The following is a 16448-nucleotide window of genomic DNA, read 5'->3' as shown; positions in this document are numbered from 1 at the left end:
TCCCACCTCCCATCCTCACCACATTCTACAGAGGAACTGTTGAGAGCATCTTGAACAGCTGTATCACTGTCTGGTTCGGAAATTGCACCTCATCGGATCACAAGACCCTGCAGAGGATAGTGAAGACAACTGAGAAGATAATCGGGGTCTCCCCCCCCATCACAGACATTTACACCACACGCTGCATCCACAAAACCACCAGGTATTGTGGATGATCCCACACACCCCTCACACACTCTTCACCCTCCTGCCATCTGGAAAAAGTTACTGAAGCATTCGGGCCCTCACAACCAGACTGTGTAACAGCTTCTTCCCCCAAGCCATCAGACTCCTCAATACACAGAGACTGGACTGATATATGCACACACACACACACACACACACACACACACACACACACACACACACACACACACACACATACTCTGAACTGAACACCATCCAACTCCCACTGAAATATTTGCACATTCGTTCATTGACATTGTTGCCTTTTTTTGCTGCTACTGTATTATAAAAATATAGTATCTAATTTTTTGTCACTATATACACTTTATATACACTTTACCTTGGCTGCTACCACTATAACTGCTATGTTCATATTTGGTATAAGCTAATTTGCTGAATACTCAGTCTTAGCATGTTATGTTTACATTTATACCATTTTAAAATTATATTGTTACTCCTTGGCACCTATCTTTTGCACTACCTGTATATCAGACACTTCCACACCAAAACTGTGTACTGTTCGGCACTACACTGTCACTTGCTATGCCTATTGTCCTGTTTTAGTGGTACTGTACTGTCCTGTGTTGTTAGCACATGTCTGCACCTGCACTTTATGTAGAATGTTTGTGGATTTTATTAGTTCTGTGTCTCATGTGGTTTAGTGTGTTGTTTTGTGTAGCACCATGGTCCAATGTTGTTTCGTTTCACTGTGTACTGTACCAACTGTATATGGCTGAAATGACAATAAAACCACTTGAACTTGAAGAAAAGCTTTGGCTGATAAGCCACGTGAAGCTGCATCGGCAGGGTTCTCCTTTGAAGAGACGTGCCGCCATTGCTCTACCTTTGATAGAGAATGAATTATCGAGATTCAATTTGCAACTTATGCCTTAAATCTTTTACTTGTGTGATATATTGCAGAACTGTCATGCGATCTGATCAGAAGATGGAATCTGATAATGCGAGTTGTAACTCCGTCTTCAGCATGTGATCCATTTGTACAGCTAAGTCTGCTACTGCCAATTCCATTCTGGGGATGGTAGTACACTTAAAGAGGTGCAACATTAGCTTTTCTAAAGGTAAAGGGACACACAGACTTCACCCGTACTGTTTGTGAGCCGAAGGTAGGATACGGCGGTATAAGCTACTTCACTAGCATCACAAAAGTGGTGCAGATGTGAAGTCTTCAAAGCCCTTGGGAATAAAGTTTCGATTTACTTTAAAAAGTGTCCAGTAGATGGAGCGAGCGAAGCCATTCTTCCCAGGTTTGACCTACATTGAGCGGGATCTTTTCATCCCAACTCAATTTCTTCTTACATAAGCTTTGTAAGAGACTCTTTGCCACAAGAATGATAGGAGACAAAAAACCCAAGGGGTCATAGATTGAACAAACGATGGATAAAATGCCCCTCCAGGTTACCTCATGGTTCTTGATTGCTATGCTGACAGTAAAGACATCTCTTTCAACATCCCATTGAGCACCAAGAGCTCCATTGGTAGTTGCTCCTTACTTAAATCCAAAGCTCTCATTTCTTTTGCTCTATCCTCTTGAGGAATTGCAGAGAGCATGGTACAATCATTACTGATCCATTTGTTTAAGTGGAAACCACCTTTTGAGCATACTTCTGTGAGCTGTTGATATAGAAGTATTGTTTGCTCTGTAGTGTTGACTGCTTTTAGGCAGTCATCTACGTAGAATTTCTGCCGGATGGTGTTCGTGACTTCTTCCAGATACTTTACCTGATTGTCATCTACTGTTTTCAGTCAAGCGTATGTTGCACAGCTGGATGATGACACTGCACCAAAGATATGCACAAGCATCCTGTGTTCCACGAGCTCTTTAGAGATGCCTGTATTTGGCCACCAGAGAAAGCGCATGAAGTTAGCGTCTTCCTTTGCTACTCAAACCTGATGGAACATCCCTTCTATGTCAGCGATGAAGGCTATAAGGCCTTGCCACAAGGGGAGTAATATGCCAAGTAGTGTATTGGTAAAGTCAGGGCCTTGAAGCAGTTCCTTATTTAGAGAAGTTCTACTAACTGTTGCAGTGCAGTCAAACACCACATGCAATTTCCTTTTGTGTGGGTGGCAGACACAATGGTGAGGCAAATACGACACCTTGCCAGTGTCAGCCTGCAACTCACTCTGAGGAACGACTTCACCATACCCCTTCTTCATGATGTTGTTCATAAAGGATTTATAGTCATTATAAAATGTTCGATCCTTTTCGAATCTCTTCAGCAGATGTTGAGTTCTTTGATGGGCTATTTGCCTAATGCTGGGCATGATCACATTGCTGTTACGAACACGGAGTTTTAAGTGGTAATGACCATCTTTAAGTTCAGCTGAAGTAGATATGATCTTCATAAAATGCTGATCATCCTGTGACAGTTCATTCTTTTCTCCATAGTGCTGTTCCATGAAATCCTGATTATATTGTTGCATCAAAAGGTTTTCCAGGTTAGCAATGGATAGCCTATTGGCATGAACAGAGATATCCTTGTCATTTTCGATCCCACCTTGGCCGAGTGGATCATTGATATCCCAGCAAAGAAGGGTTTTAACAGCATAGGGTCCATCACCTCCACAGTTGATTATTCTCCAAGGTTCTAGAGCCTTCGGTGAATTGACACCTATTAGTTGGCCAGTGGTAGCAATGATTGATGTCAAGTCGACCTCTTTAACGTAAGACCATTTTCTTATGTCATCCAATTTTGGAATGTTGTCGTGTGTCACTGAAATTGATTTTTGTGTGAAAACGTCAGGCAATTTCAGAAATGAGTTACTGTCTAATGCTGCTAATTCTATGCCAGATATTTTATAACTGGTCATTGGTTTTAATTGATCCATTGTTTTCAAAAGTATTTCTGTGTTCTTGCAGAGAGGGGGAAGCTGCATGGATTATTCCTCGGTACAAAATGTTGCCGAGCTCCTCAGATCTAGGAAAGCATAGGTTTGAATACATTTCGTACCTTTTTCCAACTTCACTTTGAAGGGCATGATTACTAGAGCACATTCTTTTGTGCCAGCCCCAGTATGGCTACCAGTTGCCAAATAAACAACTGCCTTAGAACCAGAGAATTCTTTAGTGCAATCCTGAGGCTGTTGGTTTTCCTTTGTGTGTATATGTAGTACGGTTGGGTGACCCCTTTTACATGACATCTGCTTCTTACAACTCTTGCTCATGTGTCCTCTTTGTAGACACCTGAAACACAGTCCTTTAACTTTCAAGAATTCCACCTTTTCTTTATTCGGTTTATTTTGGAATACTTCACATACTTCCACTGGATGATTTTTATTGCAGAACATACAAAGCTTTGCAAATGCATCAGAACCCATTCATTGTATTTCCACTTTGCTTGTCATTTTGTGATAGCTCAGACTTTGACACTGGCGAAACAGTCGTAGCGAAACTGCTCCCCCTACTATTTGCTTTGGAGTAGACTTTGTACTGGCCTTTTGATTCAGAAGTTTGCTTCAACGGGCTTTGAATCTCTCCAAAGATTGGATCCAACATAATTTGAGATCAGTAATTCTGTGATTACATTTTGTCTTTTCATGACATCTGTGAGGGAATCGTCATCCAAACCAGGGATATCTCTCGGAGTTTCCTTTTGTATTGAACTTTGCATAGGCCTTCTGATAGTAATTGAAGATGGGTCTTGGGTCTCCAGTTTTACTTGTGATGGTGTATGAGTCACTTTGTTAGTGACATTTTGGTCAGGGTATGCTCTGGGTTTTGTTTGAACCCTTTTCATTGTTGTTGGAACAATATATTCGGTTGACGTTCTAGATGAAGTTGTGATGTTACTTATTTGGGAGTGCAAGAACTGGGACTCTGTAAGAGTGTTTATTTTGGCTTCAGCTTCCGCTATATTCGCTTGCAGTTTAAGTTTTTCTTTCTTTGATTTTATTCTCACTTCTTCCATGTCCAACTCCAGTTGCTCCTCCAGCGACTCCGATTGCGCCATCAATATAGCGCATTATACTCGAGCTTCGGAAAGAGCGCTAGACGCTTTGCTGCACTGACTGGAGGCCTTACTTACTTTCTGCGGCCTGTGAAATGCTGTCATGTGGCGACACAGATTCCACAACAACAGCACCTTGTAGATGGTTCAGAGTGCACATCCACGTCATATGCTTTGAGCCAAAGTTCAACACCATCAAGGAACTCTTTGCATTGCGATAGTTAAGGCTCATACCAGTCATGATCATGCTCCTTTTCCTCATCAGGCAATAAGGATTGAATCATGTTTTGCAACTCTATAAACTCATCCAGATACTGAATATAGATGGCATATTAGTTTTTAAATATTAGTTGCTTAGAATTTAACATGGGTTTCTTTGTGACCTGGCAGGCTACATGTCTTGCTCTTGGAGTGATCTTTGTTGGTCAAAAACACCTGGGGAGAGTAACAATGGTCTTGAGTCCAAATTCTCTGGAAATGTTTTTTTTTTTTTTTTAACCTTTTCTAGCATCAGTTCTTCAAGTCAGAAATCTCCTTTGTTCATGCCATGTTCATATGTTGTGAAGATCAGACTTTGATAGATTCCTGTTCTTTAAATAAAACGGGGCACTCACTCACACCTGATGGTCATCCCATTGATTGAAAGTACCTGACTCTAATTTCCCCTTCAAATTAACTGCTAACCTTAGAGGTTCACCTACTTTTGCCACTCACAGATATGTAATATTGGATAATTTTCCTCAATAAATAAATGACCAAGTATAATATTTTTGCCTCATTGCCCTCTGCATTTTATGCTCTTCAATATAGCTCTTAACTGTGATTGCATCAATCCAAAACCTCATTACATGAAAGTGTGAAAATTGGATGATGTTTTAGATCATATTTATGTAAGGAAATTAGCTTTTTCTTTCTAGATTGAGCTCAAAGGGAGGAATGTGCAAACTTAATATTTCAACAGCTGATCAACTATTCATCCACCAATAAGTTGAACTTTATGTATCTTATTAAGTCTGGCTGGCATATTACTCCAGTGGCCACCAGTAATAATATTCTGATATTAAACCCTAGGACCATTCAAACCAGCAGTCAAAGACTCGGTCAAGATTGCTACCAGCTAGTCTGGGTTGTGGATAAAAAAAAATTACACCACTGAGTAACCCTAATGGTCTTTGTCAGAAGAGCCATCTGACCAGGAAGTTACAACAAAGCCATCAATCACCCCCTTGGATGCCACAAGTGGGTTGAGAAACCTATCCTGGACCACAGCGTAGAATCACTGGACTCTACATTAATTTCACATCACTAAACACACAGAGAGAACACTTTTTCTGACCTGATTTCTTTATGTCACCTACTACAATCTAGATTAACTATGTGCCTTCTTAATGCTAAGGTAAACAAAGCACCAAGACCAGATGGCTGGACCAAGGCTAAGTCATCATGACCCTTTGTTAACCCTCACAGAGTAAAGCAGGGAGGGGGGCACCCCCTCTATTGTTGAATCAGCTCTTCACACAGGGCACAGTACAGAAACATTGAATTTTTGTTGCATGAAATCTGTTTTAGTTTTTGGACAAGGCTTATAAATCCAAGTTTATAACCATCATACTATTATTAATCTGTGTTCATACCACATATCTCAAAGTTGATTAATATTATCTGTAAGTTGACATTGCCCATGTCTATAATCCTAAAGTGTAAACATTATAATTTTTTAATGTATATATTTACTAGTATACATAGCAAGCTAAATTTTAGGCTCTTTATACCACATTACCCATGTATGTAATCCAAGATGTAGCTATTAGGCTTTTATTATTTTGTAGTTAGGACAATGTATCTGGCAAGTTGTTCATTATATTTAACTACTTCATGTTTGGTATTTGTGTGTTAGTTGTAACATTTCCAGAATGCTAGCAAACTAAAGATTTTAATAACTCACTACGTAATTCCATTTATAGTAGCAAAGACCAAATTAACACAAAGTAGGAGTAATCATGGACCGAAAAGTTATTATGCAACTAACATAAATACACCAGTCATGCCGAAATCCCACCTCTGATTGGTTGGAACCCTTACAGGGCTGGAATAGCCAGAAAGAGATAAAAATACACGGCACCGGACACCTCACTCTCAGATTCACCAAAGAACCACAACAAATGGATGAGGGTCCGAGTTGGCAGTGAGCCTCCAGAGCCATAAAGTTCTCCCCGATTGACATCTGCAGGGAGGTCACATCAGCTCAGAGCCTCAGCCTAGAGCCGCCGCCAGCTCATCAAACCTCCTACCTACTGGATCCCATTCCGTTCATCATTCTGATTGGTCTTCTGAGATGCCACTCAAATGCCGACCAGACCACCGATGAATAACTATCGCAGGAATCCCTTCAACACCTCAACATAATGAGGAAATCCCCTCAAAAAGGCAAGCACAGTACCTCCAGAAAGTAGCTAAACTGGTGCATATAATATTAGGTTTAAAGTCATTCTAAAAGAACTGAAAGTAAATTAATTTGATGACAAAGTTGATGGTTCATTCAGGTCATGGTCTGTGAAATAATATACAGTACTAGAAACTCTCACTCTGTTGAAAGCCATTATCATCCCTGTGTGCTTGTGTGTGTGGTCTACTGCCTTGAATTGCCGAAAATGTTACTATGCTCTTAATATAGTGTTTCACTACATTTAGGATATTATCGCCGGTGGCCATGGAGGTAATATCTAATACATAATTAATAAATACACTAATTTCAACTTATTACTGGACTAATAGTTGAGAAGACCTATTAAATTAGCCAAATTTCCCCTTCTGAGCTGATCTGCTAATCTCTCCAATATATTTGGTGGTGAATATAGGTAACCATATCTAAATATCTAAACTTTCCTTACATATAATGGTGGAGAATGCTTAAACATCTAATTTTCCCTACAGTGGTGTCCAAGGGTTTAACTCTTCCTAGATGGGTGGAACCCGAAAGGATTTGCTCCAATCAGCATGAAGTTAGGGTGGGGTGTAGTTATGTTCTCTGCCCATGATTTTACTCAGTGATCACATAATTTCTTGCCTTTTTTATTCCTTTAATAGTGTGTGGATTGAACTTTTAGTCCTAATTGTTGCTACCTATACCTAATAACATTCTACCCTGATTTTCCTTACCCCCATCTTTCAGGAAATCACTCAAAAAATACACACATACCAAACAAGACATATGTTGGCCGCTGTTAATACATTACTAATAATCAATCACACACCTATATTCATAATCATTCATACTCATGCATGTTAAACAGTCAAATGTCTAAATGCAACTTTGTGGTTATGAGCATTATAATTATAAGATACCACATGGAAGAAAAAAAGCAATAGCAGTTATTGTATTATTCTTGCAGTCCTTGATCCTTTAGAATATATGAGGTGTCCTGATGCAGTCGATGTGACCAATGTGATAAAAAAAATGGTGAACTGGGTAAGAGAACAAAGGGCCTCACCTGTGTTGATTGTCTTGGGGCCTGTCTGGGTGAGTGACCCTCCTTTTCCCAAAGGTATCAGCTGAGGGTCAGGGCTTTCATCCTGTAGGTCAGCCACCATGTCTCAGCCAGTGGCCTAGACCAATGAGTTCAAGAGGAGGTTTACTAATCTTTGAGGGTTCATCCAATGTTCACAGGACAGTGACAACCCACCAGTTAGCCATGAGCTGTAATTAGCTTTGTGCTGCACATGGATGCTCATGATTTAAGGCTTATGTGATGGGTCATCTTTTGCTGCTTGTGCGCATAAGGTCCTACATTTATGTATATAGATATATACAGAAATATATATACACAAGCCCAATTCCGAAAAAGTTGGGACAGTATGGAAAATGCTAATAAGTACAAAGAGGAGTGATTTGTAAATGTACTTTGACTTGTATTTAAACATTTTTTTTATATATATATATAAAGACAAGGTATTTGATGTTTTACCTAATCAACTGCATCATTTTTTGAAAATAATTGTTAATTTTGAAATTTATGCATGTGACAAGTTGAAATAAGAAGGTGATGTGAAACAAGTAAGGAAATTATCTAATCATAGTACAGTATCTCACAAAAGTGCATACATCCCTCACATTTTTGTAAATATTTGATTATATCTTTTCATGTGACAACACTGAAGAAATGACACTTTGCTACAACGTAAAGTAGTGAGTGTACAGCTTGTGTAATAGTGTAAATTTGCTGTCCCCTCAAAGTAACTCAACACACAGCCATTAATGTCTAAACCGCTGGCAACAAAAGTGAGTACACCCCTAAGTGAAAATGTCAAATTTGGACAATTAGCTATTTTCAAGTCATTTTTAGTGACTTGTTAGTGTTACAAGGTCTCAGGTGTGAATGGGGAGCAGGTGTGTTAAATTTGGTGTCATCGCTCTCACACTCCCTCATACTGGTCACTGGAAGTTCAACATGGCACCTCATGGCAAAGAACTCTCTGAGGATCTGAAAAAAAGAATTGTTGCTCTACATAAAGATGGCCTAGGCTATAAGAAGATTGCCAAGACCCTGACACTGAGCTGCAGCACAGTGGCCAAGACCATAGCGGTTTAAGAGGACAGGTTCCACTCAGAACAGGTCTCGCCATGGTCGACCAAAGAAGTCGAGTGCATGTGCTCAGCGTCATATCTAGAGGTTGTCTTTGAGAAATAGACATATGAGTGCTGCCAGCATTGCTGCAGAGGTTGAAGGGTGGGGGGTCAGCCTGTCACAGCTGCACACTGCATCAAATTGGTCTGCATGGCTGTCGTCCCAGAAGGAAGCCTCTTCTAAAGATGATGCACAAGCCCACAAACAGTTTGCTGAAGACAAGCAGACTAAGAACATGGATTACTGGAACCATATCCTATGGTCTGATGAGACCAAGATAAACTTATTTGGTTCAGATGGTGTCAAGCGGCAACCAGATTAGGAGTACAAAGACAAGTGTGTCTTGCTTACAGTCAAGCATGGTGGTGGGAATGTCATGGTCTGGGGCTGCATGAGTGCTGCCAGCACTGGGGAGCTACAGTTCATTGAGGGAACCATGAATGCCAACATGTACTGTGACATACTGAAGCAGAGCATAATCCCAGCATGTATTCAAGCATGATAAGGACCCCAAACACACCTCCAAGACGATCACTGCCTTGCTAAAGAAGCTGAGGGTGAATGTGATGGACTGGCCAAGCATGTCTCCAGACCTAAAGGCCTAGTCCTCCACAAGCAAGGATGGGTCAAGGCTCACCAATCTGCCAACAGATGTGTTAGTGAATAATCCAACACTTTAAGAACAACATTCCCCAAAGACAAATCAGTAGGATTTTGGGCATTTCACCTTCTACACTGCACAAAAAAAAAAAAAAAAAAAAAAAAAAAAAAGCAGTATGGAATATGTATATAATAATCAATGATCATCATCATCATCATCATCATCATCATCATCATCATCTGTTTAATTTATATAGAACCTTTCCAGAGCTCAAGGATGGTTTACAATAGCAATACAATAATACATAAACAATGAAGAGTCGTGGATAAACACAAAATGTGAAAAACAATGAACAAACACAAAAAGTGAAAAACCATTCAAATCTTTCAGACCCGGCTACAACTGGTTGTCTACAGTAATTCAAATGGCCACTCTTTATGACCACAGTGAGCAGAAGTGTTTCTCAGAATGCACTGAAACTTGAGGTAGATGGATTACAACCACTGAAGGCCACATCAGATTACACTCCTATCAGCTCAAAAAAAGAATCTGAGGCTACTGAGGGCACAGGTTCACTGAAAATGAACAGGCAAAAATTGGAAAAGCATCATATCGTCTTTTCAGATGTGCAGATTCAGTGAGCCTGTGCCCACTGTAGCCTCAGGTTTCTGCTCTTGTCTCACAGGAGTGGAACCCAGTCTAATCGTCTGCTATCGTTGGCCATCAACAACAATTAAAATTTTGATGTGTTATGAGATGCTTTTCTATTCATGATGATTGTAAAGGGTGGTTATTTTAGTTACCATAGCCTTCCTGTCAGCACAAACCAGTCTGACCGTTCTCCTCTGACCTCTCTCATCAACAAGACCTTTCTGGCCACAGAACTGCCACTCACTATACACAATACTCAAACCAGCCTTTCTAATGTATGATGTGAACATTAACTGAAGCTCTTGACATGTCTCTGCGTAATTTTATGCACTGCTCTTCTGCCACATGATTGGCTGATTGGATAATTGCATGAATGAGCAGGTGGACAGGTATTCCTATTTAAGTGACCAGTGAGTGTATATACTTATACATATATGTGTATGTTATCTTGTAGGCATGTACATAAAATACTTAATACTTATATGATATTCAGTCTCTTGTGCTCATACTTGCACAGTTTCTCTGGAGAAACTACCCCTGGCTCCAGCATTCGCTATGTGGAGACTCAATCCATGCAGATCGGGGCTTCCTACACATTACAGTTCTCCCTTATAATGGGCTGTGGTTCCAAGCCTTCCCCCCATATTGACACACAGGTTCGCCTGGAGTTCTCTACTAATCATGGTTTGACCTGGCACCTAGTGAAACAGGTGAGAAATGTGTTTTAGCCAAAACACGCACACACACACACACACACACACACACACACACACACACACACACACACACACACACAATATTACATAATTATAACCAAAAATATTTATAGAATTTGGCTAATTTAAAGCAAAATATTATGTTTATGTAATATGTTTTATAAAAAAAAAAAAAAGTATTCAGCCCTGTTGCTGTGAAGCCTCTAAATTAGTTCCATTTTAAACAGTTGCAACCAGAAGTCCCATAATTACTTGAATGGATTTGAAAGGACATTTTACACGATTCTGCCTATAAGCTCTGCAAAATATACTGCAAAAGCTCAGTGACTGGGTAAGGAGGACATTAGTTTGACATGAATCCAAGACACTAAGCAACTCTAAGGAATTCTGAGAGGTCCACTCTCAGATGGTAGAAGCTATACATGGGGCAACTGTAGCCTGGAACCACTATAAAGTTGGGCTGTATGGAAGACTGATGAGAAGAAAGTCATTATTGAAAAAAGAAAAAAAAAAAAAAAAAAACACCATATGAAATCCTGCTTGGAGTTTCCCAAAAAGACATGTGGTAAAATATATTCTCTGGTCTGCTGAGACCAAAATCTTAACTTTTGGGTGTGGTAGGATTATGCTGTATTGATGCATTTCATCAGCACGGACTGGAAAACTGGACGAGATGGGTGCAGTCAAATAGGGCAATCTTGAGCTTCCAAAAGGACACTTACCCTAACTATATTGGCAAAGCTACACTGCAATGGATCAAATTCAAGAACATGAATGTGTTTGAATGTCCCAGTCAAAGCCCTAACCTCAATACATCTGTGGCAACACTTGAAAATTGCTGTTCACCAACATTCTCCAGCCAGTTTGACAGTGTGAACAATTTGGTAAAGAAGAATAGACAAAAATATCAGAATCCAAATGTGCAAAGTTCCTAGAGACATATCTCAGGAAACTTGCAGCTGTAATAGCAGCCAAAGTATTACCAAGTTTTACCAAGTATTGATATTTGCACAGCAAACAAATGTTTGATTTTTTTTTTGTATAATTAACAATGAAAAATATATTGTGTGTATGCAAATGTTACACATAAAGTGAATAGAAAGTGAATACACACCATTTTCTCATGCCTTGTTAGCACATGCTTTTGTTGTGCATTGTGCATACAGTACGTCTGTGCTGTGCTGTATGGTCAGAGCAGCAGGGGTCATTGTGAAAGTCTAAGAGGGTACACCTGCACACAGGGTGTGGCCAGAACCTTTAAAAAGGCTGCTGTTGACTCATGTAGGGGGAATAAGATTTGGGCCTCTTGAACTGCTGTTACTAAGATTTTTTTGTGATTGGGCCTGAGAGATTTTAATGCTTGTGTTAAGAAATTTTCCTGTGCACAGAAAATAAGTGTCAGCATAAAACACTCCTCTCCTCAACTTTCTTCTCTTATTACTCAGCCTTGGTTGGGATTTATAGCTGTGTAATACTTTTTAAAAAATTATATTTTGCTGTGTCAAGTTCGGTTAACCTCATGGATTTTTAATGGGACTTGTTTTCCCTGATTCAAACAACAAAGCATATCACACAAATCCAGTAAATATTAATTTTGATTTAAAAAGATAGCATGTAATTTATAGAACGTTTTATTTTAAGTATATAACCCCCAGAGTCAATATTTACTAGACACACCTTTGGCAGCAAATGCAGCTACCATTCTTTAGTGCTGCACAAGGTTGGGACACCTGGATTTGGATTTCTTCCCCTACTACGCGTTGTAGAAGTGTTCAAGATGGGAGAGGTTAGTTTGCCTTTGCTGATGGACAGCAGCCTTCAAGTCAGTTCATAGGTATTCAAATGGATTTAGGTCAGGGATTTGACTAGGCCACTCTAGATCATCCACTTTGTTTCTAGCAAGGTAGCTCCATAGTAGCTTTGGCCTCATGCTTGGAGTCATTGACCTGTTGGAATATCAATTTCTTCCCCAGATTGTCCATGTACTTTGCTTCACCCATCTTTCTCTCAACATTGACAAGTTCCCAAGTCCCTGCAGATGAGAAATATCCCCACATTATGCTTCAACCACCATGCTTCACAGTTTTGGATGGTGTTGTTTTGCTAATGGGCTAAATTGGCTTTCATGCCAAAAAGTACTTTGGCTCCCTTTGACCACAAAACCTTCTGCCAGTTTTTTGCAGGATACTTCAGGTGTCTTTGTGCAAACTTCAAACAGGACACCATATGGGTCCTTTGAGAAATGGCTTTCTTCTTACCACCCAGCCAACGGGCAAGATGTGTGCAATATCTTTGATATTGATTATTGATGTTGCTATGCATTCCACTAATGATGGATTTAACAGTGCTCCAGGGTATCATCAAAGTCTAGGAAATCTTTGTATATCCCTTTGCTGATATGTACCTGTCACAGTTGTTTTTGGAAGGTCTTTGGAGCCCATACTCCTGCCTTTGTGTGAATCTCCACTTGATAAATGAAGCGCCATCAAATGAATTGCTTTGATTCCACATTGGTGTTAAGTAACTTTGTAACTTTGAAAGCAATTTTTTATTCCTGAGATTGTTATAGGGATGTTATGGTAAAGGGGGTGCATACTTATCAGAACAAGATATTGCAGTTGTTCATTTTTAAATAATATTAAACTTGTTTAATTGTTAGCTTTTCACTGTTTCACTTAACTGTTGTATGTAGATTAGATAGACAAAAATAGATTGATTCCATTTTAATTCCAGTTTATAGGCAAACTAAATATGAAAATAGTTCAATTGTGTGTATACATTTTCTACCAACTGTAAATCAAATGGTGGCTGTAACTACAGCATATGGAAAAGATCAAAGGGGTGAATATTTATGTAAGTCTGTTTTATAACCATAATTTATTTTGATTGATTATTCCACTAGATCAGATGTAATAGTGACACATTTAGAACTTGCAATTTAATCAGAAAATTGTGCATGCATAAACGTACAGTTGCAATCAAAATTATTCAACCCCCATTGCAAATCAGGTTTATTGTCAAAATCTACAGAATTTCAGCTGTTTGCAATGAACAAATCAAACAAAAGCAATTTAAATAGTTCAACACAGCAAATTCAAGTGGTTTCCCCAAATTCAATTGAAAACGCAACGTATAATGATTTCTCCAGTTTCAAAATTATTCAGCCCTTTCATGGAAAGCATCTTTAGTACTTAGTAGAGCACCCTTTTGCTGTTATGGCCTGCTGCAAACGAGATGCATAGCTTCTGGCAGCATTCCTGAGGGATATTAACCCATTCCTCATGAGTAATGGCCTCCAGTTCAGTAATATTCTTGGGTTTGTGTGCTGCAACCACCTTCTTCAAATACCACCAGGGATTTTCTATGGGTTTCAAGTCAGGTGACTGTGATGGCCCTGTAGAATCTTCCAGGACTTCTTCTGCAACCAAGCATTCATGGAATTTGAGGTATGCTTTGGATCATTGTCCTGTTCGAAGGTCCAATGACACCCAAGCTTCAGCTTCCTCACGGATGGCATGATGTTTTCTCCTAGGATGTCCTGATACTTCCATGAATCCATCTTGCCTTCCACATGCTGCAGGTTTCCAGTGCTAGAGGATGCAAAGCAGCCCCAGAGCATCACTGAGACACCACCATGCTTGACTGTGGATATAGTGTTCTTTCTTCATTCTTCTTCCTCGAGACATATTGCTGATCCATCGTGCCGAAAAGTACGGCACGCAGAACAGAAAGGAATCCCAAAACTTCTGTGGCTTATTAAAGATTTGAGCCGACTTGTGCTTTTGGGTCAGTAGTGGTGTATGTCTTGGAGTTCTGGCTTGGAAACCGGCTGTGTTTAGTATGCACCTTACTGTGCTCACTGGATCCTCAGCGCCTGTTGCAAGTCTTGCTGCAGGTCTTTTGCGGTCACTCGAGAGTTTTTCACAACCTGCCTTCTCAGAAATCTGGTTGCAGCTATTGATGGCTTCCTTTTTCTGCCCCATCCAGGTATTGCATACATTTTCTGTCCTTAGCCAGTTTAGCGATTTCATGTGTTCCAGCTCAAGCACACCTAGTGCATCTAATGAAGCCCTTGATTATTTGCATCAAGTATGCTTGAGACAACACCTGTTTTGCATATTTGTGCTGTTGTGAGGGATTCTATTCAGGGGGTTGAATAATTTTGAAACTGGAGAAATCATAATAAGTTGCATTTTCAGTTGAATTTGGGGAAACCACTTGAAGCATCCATTGTGTTGAACTATTACAATTGCTTTTGTTTGATCTGTTCATTGCAAACAGATGAAAATCTGCACATTTTGACAATAAACCTGATTTGCAATCGGGATTTAATCATTTTTATTGCAGCTGTAGAATTCTCATTTAACTAGTAATAAAATAATGCAAACATTTACAGCATTTTTTCACCCCCGCCAGCCTATATTAAGGACATGATACTGTAATTGTGATCCTGTATACTGCAAACTGTGCTGATTGTACTAAACTATGATCAGAATAAAAGGCTAAGTTGTATGTTTTTAATGTGTTACCCATAGGTATGTCTTCCAGGCATGCCTAGCTGTCCTGAGTTCACTGCCCCCAGTGTCTACCATCCTTCTGAGTTCATTACTTGGAAAAGAATTACCCTTCCTCTACACCAAAAAACATGGTGAGTGTATATAAGTATATTTAGTCAATGTATGTCATTCAAGCTTTTTTTTTTTTTTTTGCATAGTAATTTGTATAGAGTAAAACCTCAAATTACTCTCACACAAATTACAAATTACAGTAGTGCTATCACAGCATGTAGACTCTAAATTTTTAAATACTGCTCCTAGGGGATTCATATGATTGTCACGAAACTTGGTCAACATTATGCCAAGACATTGTGGATGCTGTGAAGGGATTTTTGATATCTTGGGTGGTTTCGTCATGGCAAGGCAATACATTTATGATGAAAAAAGGAAACAGGAAGTGTCTCATATCTTCTGCATGCAAAAAGTGATTTAGATCAAACTTGAGCTGTATATTTCTAAGACATGGGTGTGGGGGTGAGGGTTTGGGGGGTTATGTAGGACCCCCTATTGACTAAAGTGGTTGGGTCAGTTTTACCTACAGTCACCAAACTTGGTTCATATATTGTTCTCGTCAAGCCGGATAACCTTAAATATTACAGTCATTAGCTCCATCCAAAAGGAAGTCGGCAATTTTGGATTTAATGTAGATTTTTTTTTTTTTATTGCAGGCTCTGAAATTTGTTTGGACATAGAAGCTGTTATAAAGCCTTAGAAATGGGCTTAATCTAACATGTCAGCTCAAAACAAGTTACTCTACAGTTCTCGCTTAACTATGCATTTTTTCATACACCACTGGGTGTTGATGGCACCATAGTGCTTGGGCCCATCATCGCTGTTTGCAGCTATATGTATTGTTTTGTTTTCTTGTTTTTTTTTCTTTTTTCAAGGTTTCAGGGGCTTTTGGGGCCCTTAACATGCTCAAAAACTCATGAACTTTGGCACACATGACGTCGTTGCCATTAGGCCCAGGCAAAGGATATCACATGGGCATGGCAGGGGGCTCTGCAATACTCCCTTTTACACTGTACCTGAACTTGGTGCATATATCATACATACATGTACGTCTATGTACGAAACTCAGTAGACATGTTGGACTCATCAAGCTG

General features: G+C 39.6%; 1 protein-coding gene across 1 annotated transcript in view; it reads left to right on the top strand.

The window, feature by feature from the left end:
* reln (reelin) overlaps positions 1–16448 on the top strand; it is a 610589-nt gene that overhangs the window by 354542 nt on the left and 239599 nt on the right. Inside the window, exons 21-22 of the mRNA XM_053678020.1 lie at positions 10588–10780; positions 15322–15434. Coding sequence (XP_053533995.1) covers positions 10588–10780; positions 15322–15434 — 306 coding nt within the window. The remainder of the gene's footprint in view (positions 1–10587; positions 10781–15321; positions 15435–16448) is intronic.

The sequence above is a fragment of the Ictalurus punctatus genome, chromosome 4 (assembly GCF_001660625.3).
Source record: "Ictalurus punctatus breed USDA103 chromosome 4, Coco_2.0, whole genome shotgun sequence".
In the NCBI taxonomy this organism is placed as follows: Eukaryota; Metazoa; Chordata; class Actinopteri; order Siluriformes; family Ictaluridae; genus Ictalurus; species Ictalurus punctatus.
This window is presented reverse-complemented; position numbering and strand designations above follow the sequence as displayed.